Source organism: Physeter macrocephalus, chromosome 20 (genome assembly GCF_002837175.3).
Source record: "Physeter macrocephalus isolate SW-GA chromosome 20, ASM283717v5, whole genome shotgun sequence".
Classification (NCBI taxonomy): domain Eukaryota; kingdom Metazoa; phylum Chordata; class Mammalia; order Artiodactyla; family Physeteridae; genus Physeter; species Physeter macrocephalus.
The window spans coordinates 34,609,587-34,628,813 of record NC_041233.1 but is presented as its reverse complement, the minus strand read 5'-3'; the positions used below and the strand labels follow the sequence as shown (position 1 = coordinate 34,628,813).

The 19,227-nt window shown below is 48.1% G+C and overlaps 1 protein-coding gene across 1 annotated transcript in view; it reads left to right on the top strand.

Moving 5' to 3' along the window:
* Nucleotides 1-19,227, top strand: part of GRID1 (glutamate ionotropic receptor delta type subunit 1) — a 704,191-nt gene that overhangs the window by 481,809 nt on the left and 203,155 nt on the right. The window contains exons 7-8 of the mRNA XM_024132152.3: nucleotides 7,293-7,454; nucleotides 8,987-9,106. Of these exons, the coding sequence (XP_023987920.1) occupies nucleotides 7,293-7,454; nucleotides 8,987-9,106 (282 nt within the window). The remainder of the gene's footprint in view (nucleotides 1-7,292; nucleotides 7,455-8,986; nucleotides 9,107-19,227) is intronic.

The following is a 19,227-nucleotide window of genomic DNA, read 5'->3' as shown; positions in this document are numbered from 1 at the left end:
TTTCACCATTGAGGATGATGTTGGCTGTGGGTTTGTCATATATGGCCTTTATTATGTTGAGGAAAGTTCCCTCTATGCCTACTTTCTGCAGGGTTTTTATCATAAATAGGTGTTGAATTTGTCAAAAGCTTTCTCTGCATCTATTGAGTTGATCATATCGTTTTTCTCCTTCAGTTTGTTAATATGGTGTATCACGTTGATTGATTTGCGTATATTGAAGAATCCTTGCATTCCTGGAATAAACCCCACTTGATCATGGTGTATGATCCTTTTAATGTGCTGTTGGATTCTGTTTGCTAGTATTTTGTTGAGGATTTTTGCATCTATGTTCATCAGTGATAGTGGCCTGTAGTTTTCTTTCTTTGTGACGCCTTTGTCTCGTTTTGGTATCAGGGTGATGGTGGCCTCATAGAATGAGTTTGGGAGTGTTCCTCCCTCTGCTATCTTTTGGAAGAGTTTGAGAAGGATAGGTGTTAGCTCTTCTCTAAATGTTTGATAGAATTCGCCTGTGAAGCCATCTGGTCCTGGGCTTTTGTTTGTTGGAAGATTTTTAATCACACAGGTTGTCCATTTTATTGGCATATAGTTGCTTGTAGTAATCTCTCATGATCCTTTGTATTTCTGCAGTGTCACTTGTTACTTCTCCTTTTTCATTTCTAATTCTGTTGATTTGAGTCTTCTCCCTTTTTTTCTTGATGAGTCTGGCTAATGGTTTATCAATTTTGTTTATCTTCTCAAAGAACCAGCTTTTAGTTTTATTGATCTTTGCTATCGTTTCCTTCATTTCTTTTTCATTTATTTCTGATCTGATCTTTATGATTTCCGATTTGACCAAAGCCCGAGCCTCAGCTCCCAGCCCTCACCTGCCCCGGCGGGTGAGCAGACAAGCCTCTCGGGCTGGTGAGTGCTGGTCGGCACCAATCCTCTGTGCAGGAATCTCTCCACTTTGCCCTCCTCACCCCTGTTGCTGCACTCACCTCCGCGGCTCCAAAGCTTCCCCCCTCCGCCACCCGCAGTCTCCTCCTGCGAAGGGGCTTCCTAGTGTGTGGAAACCTTTCCTCCTTTACAGCTCCTTCCAACTGGTGCAGGTCCCGTCCTTATTCTTTTGTCTCTGTTTTTTCTTTTTTCTTTTGCCCTACCCAGGTATGTGGGGAGTTTCTTGCCTTTTGGGAGGTCTGAGGTCTTCTGCCAGCGTTCCGTGGGTGTTCTATAGGAGCAGTTCCACGTGTAGATGTATTTCTGATGTATCTGTGGAGAGGAAGGTGATCTCCGCATCTTACTCTACTGCCATCTTCCTCAGCTCCTGAGGACCTGCCTCTTATGTAGGTATTGACTTTGGAAATGCAATCCTTGCCAGGATGCCCCCATCTCATGGGAGCACATAACCCAGATTCTGACTATAGATGAACAGTTCCACATGGAATATACCCATGTGGAGGTCCTGTTTCCTTTCCCAGGGTGGCTTCTGTCCTTCCATCACTCCTATTCTAAGAGGCATCCTCTTTCCAGACACTTTGACATCTGTTTACATGGGTGTTTTTTGCTAAGAGCAGATTTAAAACTATTCATTCAACATCCATTAATTCCACAAACATCCCTTAAGCACTTATTATAGGCCAGTTCCTATATTAGACGTTTCACAAATGTTGTCTCTCCGAATTCTCACTAACTCCAAATAAATTGAGAATTTTAATCTCCATTTAGTAGCACATTCCAGTTATGGAGAATGGCATATGCAAAGGCCAAGAAGCCAAGGAGAGCAGGGGCTGTATTCAGTGACTGAGGCAAGGGGTGAGAGGCAAGAAGTGTTTGGAAATCAATCATCAAGGAGGGCAGCTGCAGGGCATCGAGGCTTGGGGTGCAGCCCTTGGAGTTGTGACAGGGCAGGATGTGCATCTGAGAACGACAACTTGGTGCAGGGTGGAATTGGAGGGCCTGGGCTGGGAGACGAGGTAACCAGGGGTTACCATCTCCCCAGGGAGAAATGAGGGCACCTGAACTATGCGGTGGCCGTGGGAAGTGACCATGTAGAGAGGATGTTAGGAAGCTTCCCCAGGGGTGAAACCCCTAAGCCTGGGAAGGGGTCGGGCAGCCGGTGACAGTGTGCAGGGCATGGCACCTCCCACAGGTACTGGGCTGCAGCTGCCCCTAGTCACATCCTGCCTGCCTTCTCCTCTCCCCTGTACACCTGGTGGTCTTGCTGCAGGACTGGCTGTGCACCAGGCTCCCGTGGCTGAGCCAGCCCTGCAGTGCAAATGTCAGGCCTTTGAAGTGGGCCAAGCCACTTCCCTTTCAGGAACCTGGGTCAGGGTATTGTAGAGGCCCTCACTCTGGGCCTTCCTGTAATGGCAGCTTTTATAGAACACCCCGGGAGCAGAGAAGTGGCCTTTTCCTCAAAGGGCAGCTCTGCAGCACTTCAGAACATGCAGACCTGAAAGGCCCGGATCAGGCCCAGGGGGCTATGGCAGATGTGACCTTGCTGCCGGGCCAGGAGGAAGCCAGGGACATGCTCCCAGGTGAGCAGATTTCAGGCAGCGCTGGGGATGTGAGACTCAGGGCTGATCCTTGTTCAGTCTTTTGACCCAGAAGCTACAGAAGCCAGATATGACCCCTGCTTGCCCTTGAAAAGCTTTCGGACCAAGGGGCATTGGAGGAGAGGGTGAGTGGTGGTGGAAGATAGAAACTGCTTTTCACGATAGTCCCCATGCTTCTGTGTGCAAGACCCACGCTGGGCCCCAGCCGCCAGCGATACCCCTGGACACGCTCTCAGCTCATCCACATTGAATTCAGGAGCCTGCTTGGGTCCTTCATTTCCCCTTCCATTCCTTTCTGTCCCTGTTACCCCCCCAAAACAGAAATGCATGCAAAGAGCTCAGGATGGTACTAGGCACCCAGGGTTATCACCATCTGCATTTCACAGGGCGGGTAAATCAGGGCTGCCCCACTGCACCTCTCCAGGGCCACTTGATCGCACTGTGTTTTATTGTCATCAAGATAAGGCTAGAGCTTTAAATGACTTGTTCAACATCACCTCGCAAGTAAGTTCAAGAGGAGGTTCAGTTCACCCATACAGTGAGCGTTTATCAGGCATGTGCTGTACCCATGTGCCGCTGTCCACTCTGGGGGTTCAGCAGTGAGTGGAGCTGGCCCAGGTTGTGATGAATCTAAAGCTCTCGCTCACCCTCCCAGGGCCCCAGCTAAGCTCCCCACATGGTAGAGTAAGAGTTGTACTGTATGACAGCAAAAGGGGACCCCAGCATGCATCTCTAGGGTGGCTTACTGAACCAGCTGGGCCCCTTGCAGCTGTGTATCCACTTAGAATGGAGGCCACAGGCTCCCAGGAAAGCCTCTCCCAGCTCTGGCTCTTGTCTGCCTCTGACTTTACTCCATCTGGCATCTCTGACCTGGTCCCAGGTCTTTTGCTGTGCATCTGGGTCTTTCCTCTGCCACGCCCTTGGCCTCGACACTTGGCCTCTCTTTAGCTTCTCAAGTCTGCTCTTACCTGAAATGCTTTTTACAGTCTTTTGTCACTTTAGTGCTTCAGTGTTCCTAGGCCAGCCAGAGCCCAGGGCTTCTGCCAGCAGAGGGATGAGGTGACAGTGTCTGCTCTGCTTGTCTGTCTTTTGCTAGTGAACTCTGTGCTGGACCTCATCTGAGATGTGAGGGAGAGAGGCAAGGACTCTTTCAGGCCAGGGCCCCTTCTCTGACCCTGTGACCTGTAGCTCCAGCTCGGGCTGTTTGCCCCTCGAGACCAGCAATGAGTGAGGGTCCATGCAGCTGAGAGCCTCTGTCCTTCTACACTTCTCCTCTTGGCTCAGGGTCCTGGCTTTACCAAGCCGGGACACTGGGACACTGGTCTTCACCCACCCACCGTGAGGAAAGGCTTTTCTTACGTTTGTCAGGACCTGGAGGGAGCCCCAAGCAGAGGCTGCCTTTTTACTATATATATGTTCTTGATCTTTTCCCCTAAAAGTCCCTTCTCTGGACAGCCAGACTGTGAGGGTAGCATCCCTCCCTTTGTATACCCACCAGTGGACCTGGCAAGTCACCTAAGTGAGGATGCTGAGGTTGGTGAGCAGACCGTGTAGCCACAGATAGGTACTGGAGTGTTAGCTTTTGCCAAGGCAGGGAGAAGTATTGAGACAGCACCCTACAAGAGAAGGGGCAGGAGTGAGTGGAGAGATGGAAACAACTCCAAGTTGACTCACGAAGGCTCAAGCAGACATTCTGAGCAAGCTATAAACGAGAACCAGATTTTTGTTTGAACAAAGGAGTTACCCTCTCAAGTCAAAGTTGGAGGCAGAAAATCTCTTTTTCGTGCTATTTTGTATGTTTTCTCTTTTTGTGAACCAAGATCAATGTGTACATTCTTCGCAGAGATCCATCATCCATCCATCCATCCATCCATCCACCCATCTTCCCCACTCACCCCCACATACCCATCCATCCAGACTCATCCACCCATCCACCAGGCATCCATCCATCAAACATGCATTAAGCACCAACCGTGTGTCTTGGTTGGTGCTGAGTTCTAGAGATAGTGAAAATATATAGACCTGGAAAAGAGCATTGCTCAAACCTGTTCTTCCTTTGGCCTTTCTGAGTCACATCCTGTTTTTTCCTCTTCATGACAGGCCTTTCTGCATTCATACATTTGTATCATATGAATCACTTATGTAATTAAGTACTTTAATTTATTGTGACTAGAAGTGCTGGAGGGAAAAAAGGAAATTCCACTGGGCGCTAGTCTGGGCCACTGCAGGGGAGGTGTTGCCTCGTGTGTGTGTGAATGCACGTATAGGCGGGGATGTGGGTCAAAGGGTCCCAGCTGGTTGAATAGCATTGGCTGTGAGTGGGTGGCCGGGAGATCCACAAACGTCTTGAGAAGAGAAATCTTCACATCATCAAGGACTCTCAGCTTTGAGTTATACTTTTGGAAGAAATAAAATAAAAAATAAGACCAAGCCAACTCTAAGTGGCTTACATCCTCTTAGAACACCTCCATTATTGGTTTGTATTTCAGAGGGGAGGTACACATGTCAGAAATAATTTTGCAGTCGTAGAGGCTCCTGAGAGCTGGGGGCTGACAAGAGCGGGGAGTGGGTTTGTCTTTCTCATCAAGGCAGTGATCCCCCAGGGTTCAAGGAGTGGGAGACAGTGTTCTGTCCTGTCTGTTCCCTGCAGGACAGGGGGTGAATTCCCGGTGGTGGGAGTGATTTCTCTCTACTGTCAGGTAAGCACCTGTGTAGCGCAGGACCCTGAAAAAGGTCACTAGGCACTGACCTGCCTGCTTCCCTGTGGCCCGAGGACCTTGTTTAAATCAGCAGTGGTCGGTCACGCCAGGCATGCTCCTGGCCATCTTCCACCTACCGAATAGAGAGGCGTCAGACATGCAGGCCTTAGTGACAAAATTCCTGGTCCCACTGCAGGGACACCAGTTGAGGGTGGATAGGACAGGGCTGTGCAGGAATGGTCAAGCACAGGGACATCCGTGGAGGAAGAGGTCAGCTCTGCTCAGACATGTCACGGCAGAGATGACCCCCGGAGGTTAGCATGAGTTGGGGAAAGGGCACGATGGAGCAGTTGTGTGTGATGCCCTGGACCAGCTCCTTTGGGCCACCTCTGATTTCAGTTGCAGAGGACAGTTCCTAACACCCAAGTTCCTGTCTGGGCCTCTGCTTTGGGGGTATCCCATCTAAGACTTGTGGGGAAGGGAATTGCAGGCTGAGAACAAGATATGGAGGTGCTGAGGGCGTGAGGGGCATACTGGGGAGCAGTGGGAGGCGGCTGGAATTCTTCCCACAGCCCAAGGATCCTATTTGATCTTCCCAGGAGCCCTGTGAGGCCAACACATTCTCCTGTGTATATCCGGCGATTTTGTTTTTCTGAAATATTTTTAGCAGACACCTTGCTGCTGAGGTGTGCAGAGAATCATCCCCTTGACCCACTTTGGCTAATGGTTGTTTGTGCAACAGTTACCCGTGAGGGGTCACAGACCTGACCGAGGGTGGGTGTTACTTCCCCCCGCCACTTCGTGCTCCGTGGCAACCCCTTGGAGGAGCGGGGTGGGGTGCGGTGGTGGTAACCTCGGTAAGCAGGGCTGCCCTCCTCCCCACCAAGCGCTCTTGTGACCGCTGGAGTCCAGGCTCATGCCCATCCGGGTCTTAACCACGGTCACGAGGGTGGCCCAGACCTGTCCCACCCCTGCATCTCACCACTGTGGTGCCGCTTTTCTCACTGTTATTACAAACTTTCCCTTACTACCGTGCTCTCGAGAGTTCTGAGAGGGACTATGTCTCCTCTAAGATCCAGCTCTACTGTGGACAGCTAAGCAAAGGAGTAATTCTCAGAGGCTCATGGTTGCAAATTCCAAATGCATCCCCTAGCCAGCAGTGATGTCACTGCAGCGCAGGCTCCGTGGCCTCCAGAATCTCACAGAAGCTGCCAGTGTCACTCAGGCCACCATCTACCCTAGGCTTGTCGAGGGACCAGAGTGGTCTTTCTAAGGCACATATCTGATTTCAGGCACAGATCCTAAAGCCACCTATGTTGTTCCTCTTTAGCATGGCCCACAAGGTCATGATCCCTGCCTCCGTACTGTCCCCTTGACGCAGACATCTTGAAATGTTTTCAGTCCCTCTAACCCAGGGGTCAGCCAGCTGTGGCCCACTGTCTATTTTCTAAATAAACTTTTCTTGGCATATCCTCTGTGTCTGTACCATTTGGAACAGCTTTCCTGCTAGAACAGCATGGTTGAGCAGTTGCAAAAGAGACTGATAAGGCCCACAAAGTCTAAAATCTTTACTGTCTCATCCTTTGCCGAAAATGCTGGTGGAACCTCCTCTACCTGGCCAGCTTCTTTGCACCTTCATGCCTCTTCACATGTGGTGCCCTCTCTACAATGCTGCTCACCCTTTATCCTAATCCTTCTAGACTGAGCTTTCTACCCATCCTTCCCTCCATCCTTTGTTACCTGAGTGTGATGCCCCCTCCAGTCTTACACAGAGCTGTGTCCAAGCCTCAGTCACGGCTCTGATCGCACTGGTTCTGTTGATGTACAGATCCACCTCCCACTCTAGTTCCTGAAGCAGGGCCAGGTCTGATTCTACTCAGGACTCCAGCACCTGGCTGGGTGCTTGGATGACCAACTGGAAGCCGAAAGATCATGGCCTAGGTATTGGGCCCCACTTCTCAGTGTTAGCATCGTGGGTCACTCTGGTCCTCTACTGGTTTCTCCCTGTCCCTGGAAATGCACCAGTGGAAAGGGTTTCACCATCTTTGTGTCTTTGCAGATCTCTAACCTCTACCTATACGACAGTGTCCTGATGTTGGCCAACGCCTTCCACAGGAAGCTGGAGGATCGGAAGTGGCACAGCATGGCAAGCCTCAACTGCATCCGCAAGTCCACCAAGCCGTGGAACGGAGGGAGGTCCATGCTGGACACGATCAAAAAGGTGTGTGCAAGGGGTACCCTCCAGGCCAAGGCCAAAGACAAGCCTCTTCTCACACTCGCACCCTCTTCCCGCTCCAGGAGGCTGAGCTCTTTCTGTGGTCACCCAGCCAGGCCCCTCCCAGGCCTCTCCCCTTGCCACGCTTCCTGTCCCGGCATTTGAGGGCTGGTAAGCTGGGGTTCATGGATACGTGTTATTATTATCTTCATTTTATATAAGGAGTTTAGTATCGGAGAGGTTATGTAACTTGCCCAAGATCACAAGTTAAGTAAAAAAATGGAGGCAACCAGCTTGCTCATGGCTGCCAGATAACCCACTCTGCAGGCTGCCACTGGCCCCAGGAGAGTCTGTCTCAGTCGGCAGTGCACGTGCTACTCAGCAGGACCTCACCTTGTGTGTGTGGGTGCGTGTGTGTGTGCATCCCTGTGCGTACATCGGCATACCTATGACTTGGTGGAATTCGTGTCACACCTTAGCATGTAGGACATCATGTGTCCTACATGCTTAGGTGTGACAGTAAATCCATAAAAAGACTGGATCTGAAGTGAACTGGGTAATCCACAGAAGACGTGTTAGAGTGAATTGGCTTTGAGAGGCTTCAGAAAGACATTTAGGGAAATCTATAGTGCCAGGAGTCTTAGTCACAGTGAATTCTGCATGGTTTCCATAGCAGTGCATGGAAGTCTGATGTTGGTTTGAATCTGCTGCAGCCCAAGCCCGAGCGGGGGCCTCTTTGGGGCCAGCTCATCTCTGGGACTCTCCCCACTTACAGTCTGTGGGAGATCAAGGCTGGATGTGATCCCTCACCCCAGGCTTGAAGAAAGAGAAAAGGGCTCAGCACAGGCTCACTCAGCCCCTCTGCCACCTGCTACTCCAGAGCCCACAGAGCGACCAGAGAGAGGCGCAGGCCTGGCACGCCCCTACACCCGGTGTGTGCCAGACACCACGCTTTGTACACATTTTCTCCTTCGGCCCTTGCAGGCTCTGTGATGTGGGTCTAATGAACTCCAGGCCGAAGCTGGGAGCTGGGAGATGACTTGCCCAAGGTGGCAAAGCCAGGACGTGAGCTGGGTTTTAGCCTCCAACGCTCACGCTCGCTGCCCTGCCACTTTCCGCCCCCTGTGTGAGATGGCTCTCGCTGACCTTGGCCTTCCCTCTTGGCTCAGGCTAAGGTGAGCCCCTAGAGCAGGTTGCAGTGAAAGGCTGTAAAAGCTCCAGGAGGGTGGGGACAGAAGCTGCCCCTCTCTAATCTCAGGGCTGGCACGGTGTGTGGCATAAAGCAGATGCTCTAATCATATCATCGGCATGAATGGTGGGGACAAGCCTAGGAGCTTCCCTGGTGAGCAAAGGGCCTAGGAAGTGTTGACCCTGCTCCGAGGCCCCAGGGCTGCCAGCGCCTCTTGCCTTACTGCAGTGCATCCATTGTTTCCCAGATGTTGGCGACCACTTCCTTTTTCTTCCTTGCCTTTGGGATTCCATCCCCTTCCCGTCCACGTTTGCCCTACCCTCTCATGGTTTTTCCTTCTCTCTCGCAGGGCCACATCACTGGTCTCACAGGGGTGATGGAGTTTCGGGAAGACAGCTCGAACCCCTACGTGCAGTTTGAAATCCTGGGCACGACCTACAGCGAGACCTTTGGCAAAGACATGCGGAAGGTAAGCATCGGGGCGCGCACCTCCTGCTTTTCCTACTGCCATGCGTTGGGCCTGTGTTCCAAGCAGATGTTAACCGGCACGGAAGTCCCCTCTCCAGTCTTTCTCTGCAGATGCTGCTGTTGATGCTGGTGTTTGTGGGGCATGGTGGGGAGGAGGCTCCAAGGGGTTTCGGACAGAAAGTGCCACTAATTGAGCTCTGAGTACAGCAGGGGCGTCTGGTGCCAGTGGGTCCTGCTGCTTGGGCCTGGAGGACCAGCCTTGTGGTCCTGGACAAGGCTGGAAGGGGTGATGTGTTTTCCTGGAGTGGCTGAAATCAGCCCAACGTCGGGCACGGGTGTGACTGTTACTGAGGCAGGAGGCAGAGGTTACGGCCAGAGAGCGTCCCCGATCCAAGAGTGAGGCAAAGCCATGGCCAGAAAATGAGCTCCGCGGAGCGTGAGAAGCAGGCAGTGCAGGCGCCCACTGGAGACACAAGTGAGAGACAGGTGAGCCGCAGAGTTCAGGGTGGGCTTTGACTTGCTTTTATTTGGTGCTGATGCAAGTGGCAGGCCTGGGGACTCTTTTCAGTGATGCTTTGTCTCTTCCTCCCCCACCCCATGGGGGGGATTTTCAGAATTGAGGTCTGGCGAGGTGGCCTTTACCCAGAGTTGGAACTCCCCAAATTGAAGGGGAGGCCTGTGAAGTCAAGAGTCGAATAAGGTGTTAGGACCAAGAGGTCAGTGTGGCAAGCAAGGGGATGGAACAGTTATCCTGCAAGGGACCTCCGATGCGGTGCTTATGAGCCGGTGTGGAGCCAATAGCGGGGGTGCAGGTAAGCGCAGTTGCTGGCTCTCCAGGGATGCTCTCCCACAAGTGGCCTGCACAGGAAGACCACGTGCTTGTTGGAGCCAGATATGGGAGGACCCATGATGTAAAGGGGTCACAGGGCTCTGTCTAATCAGAAAAGCACTAAAGCATGAGCTGGTTGGCATAGACTCAGGCAGAGGCTCCTGCAGTCTCACACACACACACACACACACACACATTCCTATACATTTGAGGGGAGACATCTCTATGAATGATAGTGTACTGGAGATGAAGGGCATGGTGAGTTCTCAGCAGGTGGGATAAACCTCTAATAGAGAGCCCTCTAGCCTGGCCTCTAGCATTGGCTGGGGGCAGCAGAGGGGCAGGAAGGGGTTACATGATGTTGGGGTACTGAGAATCTGGATGAAGTCATTCTCTGGCTGTGCTCCTTGAGGACCAGATGGAAGGATGCGTGTGTGAAGTCATGGAGGGTGTGAGAGCTAGAAAGCACGGGGGGAGCCCTCATCAGTTAGAACATGGGGAGGTGGCCTGGCTTGCTAGGGAGAGGCTGGGTTGACTGGGGGTCCATTTGTGATGTGGGGATGGTGGACTTTCAACCTGTTCTGTGACAGAAAGTATAGTCATGAGTTGGTCAAATAATAAGAAGTTCAATAATTGGTTGTGAGGCAATGGTGGCACCCAAGCTTTGATGACATTTGGGAGCTCGGAAGATTGTTTGTGGCATCAGAAAGGGGGTTAGTGACTATAGTGTGAAACCTTGGGAAGCCAGGGTGTGGCCTGCAATGTCAAGGGTGTCAGAGATGACCTGTGATGTCTGTTAGGGATGCCCAAAGCTGTGAGGTTTGGTGGGTGGGAGCCTGGGGATGGGTGGTCAGCGTTGGTCTGGGTCATTCATGGCCACAATAGAAACTGGCCTATGTTGGGACTCCCACCTGGCAAGGGATAACCAGGACCAGGGAGCCCTTTCAGTCACTCTGGTATGAAAGGAGCTGCCTGCCTCAGTGACCATTCATATTTGCCACAGTACTTGCCTTCATCCCCAAGTCTTCCTCTGAGGTCCTAGAAAATCAGGCCCTGCCTGCTGACTCCTTTGCTACCCCCCTCCACTTTCTTTTAGCTCAGCTCTAACCCCAAGGTCCCCCCCATTGGGTGGGAATGTTGGCTGTAGGGCTCCCTGCCTCGTCTTAGGCAGCTGACTGGGGTCATGCTGGCCACTCCAGGTGCCTGAGAGAGGGGAGGTACTGTGTTTCAGGTGTCTAGGCCTTCCGTGTTGCCATGGCAACGCTCCTCCAATACCCTGAAGCCAATGGGAGCTGGAATCTCTCGGTATAAGGAGCTGCTGAGCAGGAGGTCTGAATGTGATTGAGTTGGAAGGGAAGCTGATTTTCAAGTGGGCTTTATTTTTAAATGTAATCTTTTGTCATTTAAAAATTTGCCCTAATAACTGCATATCCCAGTTGTTATCTGTCTGCCTGGAAGCTTATCTCCGTTAAGAAGAAGTTATCTGGAAAGCAGGGAATGGGATTTACCATAGCAAATGTTTGCTATTCCGGCCCAGGGTGCCTTAAAGCAAGGCCTGGGGAGGTTCAGGATGAAGCAAGGAGAGCGGATTGGGACAGAGTGGCATGGGTCTAGGAGAGCATTTAAAGGCAGAGCTGAGCTGTGGTTCCTGGTGGAAGATGGGGCTGGGAGGGGTAGAGCTGGGAAATTGGGGCAACCTAAAAATAAAGTTAAGGGTGGGCAGCAGATGTGATGGTAGGGTTAGGGTTCAGAGACACACAAAAGTCAGTGCAAAGATCAGTCATCCTTAGGAGGCAAGGGCAGCTCTGAGGAGGCCCCCTCAGCTGCATCTCTCTGTGGATAGAGGAGCCGACTGCACTGACGGCAGGATGCTCTCATGGTGGAGCAGTGTCAGGGGGTCCCTGAAAAGATGATAGGTATCAATATATGAATATATCGTCTATCTATCTATCTATATTGAAAAACAACAGTAAACAAACACAGACACAAAAACAAAAACCAAGTAGTTTCTTTAAGATTTAAATCTAGAGGAGTTGTTTAAATTAAGGAGCAAGTGGATGTTTTATTAAAGTGAATACCCTGGAGGGAACTCTCGGGGAGGGTGAGTCAGCCAGACATTTTAGATTAAGTGGCATCAAGAGGCTAGATTACTCAGCCCTTCCAGAGGATGGAAGGAGTGGGTGATCACCTTTCACTGCAGGGTGCTGGACAAATACTTATTAAATTATCTCATCCAGGAAGCGTGTTCTTGTTGAGGGAGTGTGGGATGGCAAAATCAAAGGTTTATGTCACCCACTTGCTGTGTAACTCCAGGCAAAATATTAATCATCTTTGTGTTCCACTTGGAGCTGTCTGGCATGGGTGATTACCAAGCAACCCCGCCAGGGGGAGGCTTTGCTGGAAAGTCTTGTCCAGCTCCCACAGGACTTGGCTTAATATTTGTCCTGGGGACCCGTGCTTGTTCCTATTGGAGCCCTACACTTTTCTCTTTGGCTTTCTCTTTGTTCGGACGGAAGTCTCCAAAGGAGGGTCCCATGGGTTCGTCCTTGCAGATGTCCTCAGCTCATGACATGAGCTGGGATGGGATTGGTGGAGACCACGTGTAGGAAAGTTTCCAAAGGTGGGGGCAGGGAAAGTTGTTTAAAGCACAGGACAAGAGGGAGCCAAGGAGGGACCACTGAGCACCTACTGTGGACAAAGATGCATCACAGTACGTGGTCTCCCTGACATGGGGGCCTTTGTGATGCTCCTGGCTCTGGTCTCCTGAGCTTTTGCAGCCACTTCCCTTTTTTTGAATTTTCATGTTCTCAGATGGAAGGTGCAAACAATAGGAACCTCGTAGTCAGCCAGAGTAATGACCCTCATGCGGCACTTGGCAGTGAGAGCTCTCCCGTGTGGCCTGGGCCATCAGCTTCGGGTGGCTGGAGCTATACACCTTCTCTGAGTATCTACCCCAGATCCCACAAGAGCAGAGGCACAGGGAGGCTTAGAGCATGGCCTTCTGCCTGCAGGTGCCCTGGATAGGCAGCTTCTCTCCACACCCGTGTGCCAAAGCCTGAGGCCAGAGACAGGAGCAGGGCTCTGCGTGGTGAGCAGTGCCCATCCCCCCTTCCACGCCTGGAGGCAGATTCCACTCCTTATAAAGACCAAGGGCTGAGAGGGAGTTGGGGGCTTCACCCCTGATGAGATTTTGTTTTTAGGACTGTTTTGATATGATGAATGGAGGAAGGAAAACATGGTTATCGTCTTCTCCACAAGCATGACTTGCCTGGAATGTAACGTGAGCCACAGCCCAGCAGAAACATTCTTCCATGACATGATTGCTGAGGATGTCTGCCCTTCTCTGTCCTAAAGATTCCATTGTGGGGAAATCATTCCTTTCCACTAACAAGGTTCCCTGGTACAGTGAAACTCTGGGAAAATTTCCAGATGCCTGAAGGCCCTTTGAACCTCATTTCCCATGGGCACCATCCACCTAATTCACTAGCTCGGTGGAGGTTAGCCTGTCTCCTTGGGCAGGAGGGTGGGGAGGTGGGCGGGAAGCATCTGGAAAGCCTGTGAAGCTGCTTTATGCGTTGACATTCCAGGACAAAGGACACCCTGGTGTGATGAGAGAGAGAAAGGGACTATTTTATGCTCCTTTCCATGGAGTAGAATTGAGTTAGGACCAAGAGACTAAGAAAGGATTTAGCCCAGTGGTTTTCCAGCTTTTCTCTAGTCCTAGAAAATCTGTTGCAGCAGTACCTTACTGCAACCCAAATATATTAAACCGTCATGGAAGCAGACATGCAGTGGTTATGATGGTGGGGAAATGGGGCAGGGGGTCTCGAGCTTCACCCGGCGGTCTCCCTGGTCCCCAGCCTCTCCATGGTGTTCTTTGCAGCTCCAGTTGGGAAACTGAGGCCCAGAGCCTGGAGAGACTCAGTTAGGTGGTACCAACAAGCAGGTGGCTGCGCTGGGGCTGGAAGCCAGGTTTCCTGGGGTGGGGGTGGGGGGATGTGTGGCAAGGGGCCTGGAACATCGTTTCTGAATTGAGGATGATGCAGTTCTGTGACTCCGCACTCCCCTCAGCCTGTTTTCCGCTGCCGCCCACCTCACTCCCCCGGCCAGCGTTAGGGCCCCATAGTCCTTTCCCATTGCTCTAGAGCCTGCTAACATGAAGTTCCACCAGTGCCCTTGGCCCAGCCTCCCTGTTCCAGCAGTTACCCAGGGAGATGGGAGGCCTTCCTTCTCCTTTACTAGTTTAAGACTTTTCTTCTCTCTTCTCTGTCAATTTTGATTCTTCATAAAAGCTGGCTTTGGACAGGAATCAAATGCCTCTCTTGATGTCATGGCCCCGGCAGGGCCTTGTGGCTGCTGTGAAAATAATTCACAGAGTAATAATTGCTCATCATGGAGTGATTGTCATGCTATAGGACCCCAGCCCTCCCCGGGCTTGGAAGCACATCATTAACATTCTTACCCAGGTCTGCTGCACTGTGTTACAAATTGTCCCACAGTCCCAGGGTCCAGGAGCTCTAAGCAGTGAGGCCAGGAGGAAGGGGTATCAGCCAGCGGACAAGAGAGCTCTGGTAATGAAGCAGGAGCTGCCTCTTAGAGCCCAGGTGGGATCCTTTACCTGGTGGCTCCTGCCGCAGTGCCAGGAGCCTCGCAGTGGGTTCTGTAATGGGGAAGGGGCAGTGGGCAGTGAGTGGTGGTGGGCTGGGAGGAGCCAGCCTGAAAATTGTGCAGTGTCTATTAAGCTGCTCTGATAGAGACTCCGGCCATGCACAGGGAATCACAGAAGAGAAATAAACTTCAGTCTCTTCGTGGATTAGCATTCCTGCAGCGTATTTCCCAAGTAAAATGTCAACCCTTCCAAACCCTTGTGCGGAACCCCTTGGATAGAGCTGAGACCCAAAACAAACACTGCTGCTTCATCTGAGTAAAGGGATAAGGAAAAGATATGATTAAATATTTCATTTTAAGTGACATTTCTTCGTTTTGAAGATAGCGTCGATACATGCTCATTTAGGGTAGAATGTTTAGAAAGCACAGATAAATGAAAAGAAGAATATAAAAGTCAGCTATAATCTCTGAACCAAGAAATAGATACTGTTAGCATTTCTGGTGCATTTTACTTATTGTTATTTTTTTCTTTTTCCCATCACCCTGCACATAGAGATAGTAATATGTATACTAATCAAATTGCTATTTATTGTTCATAAATTTTACATCCTGACTTCTCTACTTAATTCTGTCTTGGGAGTATTTTCTCACTTCTTTAACTATTCTTTACAACTATTTTTAGTGGAAACACATTACTCAACTTATAGGGAGCCATCGTTAAGTTTATCTTTCCATATGATGTATCTTTAGGCATTTTCACCGTATTATTATAGAATAGTATTGTGACAGATATCCAAAATACATATACTTTTATTACATCTATATTTCTTTAACTTTTTTTAGTAAGTGGAATTACCAAGCCACGGATAATAATTTTAGGTTCTTGATGTACTTGATACGTACATATTTTCAAATTGATTATAGAAAGATTTAATAATTTACACATCCATCAGTAATATATGGAAGTCTCTGTTATATCCTATACTCAAAAATTGAGTGATATATTAAACATTTTTGCTAATTTGGTAACAGTATGAAAAAATGCTACTAAATTTGCATTTTTAGGAGATTGTACATTTAAAAATGTGATCATTGGTCATATATATTTCACATTTTGTAAATTATACCTCAGGTCCTTTGCTTTTTTATATCAGGAATGAAATTTTTCTTGTCAACTCATATAACCTGTCTTTTGGAAGGGAATTGATAGTTATTTGTGTCAAATATGTTGTTCTCATATATCCTTTGCTTGCTTGCTTATTTATTTATTTATTTATGGCTGTGTTGGGTCTTCATTGCTGCACATGGGCTTTCTAGTTGCAGTGAGCAAGGGTACGCAACTCTTTGTTGCGGTGCGCGGGCTTCTCATTGCAGTGGCTTCTCTTGTAGCAGAGCACAGGCTCTAGGTGCGCGGGCCTCAGTAGTTGTGGCTCGTGAGCTCTACAGCGTAGGCTCGGTAGTTGTGGTGCACAGGCTTTGTTGCTCCTCAGCATGTGGGATCTTCCCGGACCAGGGCTCGAACCCGTGTCCCCTGCATTGGCAGGTGGATTCTTAACCACTGCTCCACCAGGGAAGTCCCTATCCTTTGCTTTTGAATTAAGAAAATATTTTCACATAGAGACATTTAAAAATGTATGTGTTTATATTTTTTTAGAAAGCCATACCCAGTTTGCAAAGTAGATACTCTTCATCCATACTTTCTTCTAGTATTTTTCTGGTTTGATTTTATTTCAATGAAATCTGCCATCTACTTGGGATTAGAGTTGGGGTAAATTGTGAGGTTATGGCCTATCTTTTATATTTTTTAGTACTGGCTCCTTCTGTCATTTATCCAGTAATCCTTCCTTTCCCCCATGGACTTGAATGTCATATTTATCATATGTTCTACTAAATTTTATGCATTTCCTCAGTGATTTTTAAAAAATTCTAAGACTCTTTTCTCTCCTTTCTTCCTCTGCTTAAATGTAATTCATCTTTGTATATTATTAGAATGTACTTGTCTGCAAGTAACAATGCTCACTTTGAGTGGCTTAAGGAATAAGGAAGACTTATTATCTCACATGAAAAGAGGCCTGGAGCTATAGGGTGGCTCCAGGGTTGGCCACTTCAGATGATCAGTGCCCAGATCAAAGGCTCTGGTCTTTTTCATCTTTCTTCTTGGCTCTCCACAGGGCAGAGTCTGAGCTCTCCTCATAGTTTTAGGATGGCTGTGGCAGTTCCAACTGCCATACCCAGAAGGACCGCAGCACAGGGAAGAAGAGGGTATTCTTTTCTGTGTTTCCTTTTTATAGGTGGGGAGAACTTTCCCAAGAGTTGGCCCTGGCTTTCTGTTTTTATATAATGGTTGTTTTGCTTTTTTGTTATTGCAGTTGAAGTTTTCCACCTAGATGCATATGTGACCGTGACCAATAGTTTCTCTCTCAGATGCTTGTGTTCAACTTGTATTATGGTTTACTCCCTTCATGATGTGGATGAGGAATTGCTCATTCTTTTGCCCTTGTATGTACAGAGCTCTTGAAAGTTGGAAAAAAATTCAACTGTAAAATTATGTGGGCTAGATGTTGGTCTTGGAGCTATTGCTTAGATATCTTGAAAAATTTATTTTCTGGTTCCTACATTTCCTCAAGTCATTTTTAGTAACCTGCTGTACAGAAAATCTTAGAAAACACTGGCATTTTCAAATGTTTCTTTAAAGCTCGATATAGTATTTGTAAATAATTTTAAAATATCTACCTGTTGAAACATCTTTCTCTTCATTGATACTATTGTGTTTTTGTGTTGTCTTCCTTTATTTCTTGATTAGACTTGACCGAAGTTTTTAAAATTGATTTCTTCAAAGAACTAGTTCTGATTTATTTAATCAATTTTGTTGCATTTTATGTTACTCTAATTGATTTGTTTGTTTTTCCTTCTTGTCTCCTTGCTGCTAGTATTCATTTCATCATTAATTTTTAAACTTATGATATAAAGTGTTAGATAATTTATTTTTATTCTTTCCAGTTTTGGAATGTTCTTATTTTATTCTGAATATAGTTGTGGCTGACTCCTAGTGGTTTTTCTAACATAAACTGAAGTGTAACACTCATATAGAAAAGTGCCTAAATCATGAGTAAATCACAGTGAATTTTCTGAACACACCCATGCAATCAACACCTACAACAAGAAACAGAACATCACCAGTGTCCCCAGAGGGCTCCCTCATGCCCCCTTCTGGTCATTACACTCATGAGCGGAAACACTACTGACGTCTAACGCACTTATTCTGACCTCTTTTGTAACGGCCTTCTTTTGCTTAACATCATGTTTGTGAGATTTACTATTATTATCATCGTATATAGTTTTAGTTCATTCATTTTATTGTGTTTTAAAATATAGGTTTTATTATTCAGGTATGGTGAGGCCAACAGGTCAGGAGATCCCTGCTATTGAAAAGATAGTTTGTTACAATTCCTAAGAGAAGGGGGCACACCACACCATACAGGGACACATGGGGACACACCAGGCTCAGTCAGGAGGCAGAAGCAGCAGGGTAAAATGTGAACAAGAGCCTTTATTGTGGTTTGTAGGAAGGAATGGGCAGAAAAGATAGACTTGGCTATTTTTGGCCCTTTGCATTTTCTTATAAATTTAGGATTTCGACTGAAATTGCATGGGCTCTAGATCAATTTAGGGAGAATTAACATCTTACTAATATTCAGTAATCCAACTCATGAACATAGTATCCCCTGAATTTATTTAGGTCTTTAATTTCTCTCAAGAGAGCTTTGTAGCTTTCACTGTAGAGATTATGAATAACCTTTGTTTGATTTTTGCCCCCAGATATTGACATTTATGATAATTAATATAGTATATATTAAATTTATTTTTCTACTTGTTCATTGTGTGTATATAGAAATATAGTTGGTTTGTATATGAAACTTGTTTCTAGTGAACTCTAGTTATTGACTTATTCTAATAGTTTGCCTGAAGATTCTTTAAGATTTTCTATACACACAATCAAATCATCTATGAAAAATGAGAGTTCTTTTTCTTCTTAAATTTTTATGCCCTTTATTCCTTTCTCTTTACTTATTGCACTACTTAGGGTCATTAATTTAAGTTGAATAGATGTAATGATAGTGGGTATCCTTATCTTGTTCTTAATCTCAGAGGATAACTTTTTATAATGCACCATTTTAAAAAAAGATATTTATTTTATTTATTTATTTGGCCGCATCGGGTCTTAGTTGCTGCATACGTGTTCTTCGTTGCGGCTTCTCTCTAGTAGTGGTGCGTGGGCTGCAGGGCACTTGGGCTTAGTAGCCCCACTGCATGTGGTATCTTAGTTCCCCGACCAGGGATTGAACCCACGTCTCCTGCATTGGAAGGTGGATTCTTTTTTTTTAATTAATCAATTAATTAGTTAATTTTTATTTTTGGCTGTGTTGGGTCTTCGTTGATGCACGTGGGCTTTCTTTAGTTGTGGCGGGCAGGGGCTACTCTTCATTGCGGTGTGTGGGCTTCTCATTGTGGTAGGTGGCTTCTTGTTGCAGAGCATGGGTTCTAGGTGCAGGGGCTTCAGTAGTTGTGGCACGTGGGCTCAATAGTTGTGGCTCGCAGGCTCTAGAGCGCAGGCACGATAGTTGTGGTGCACAGGCTTAGTTGCTTCACAGCATGTGAGATCTTCCTGGAACAGGGCACGAACC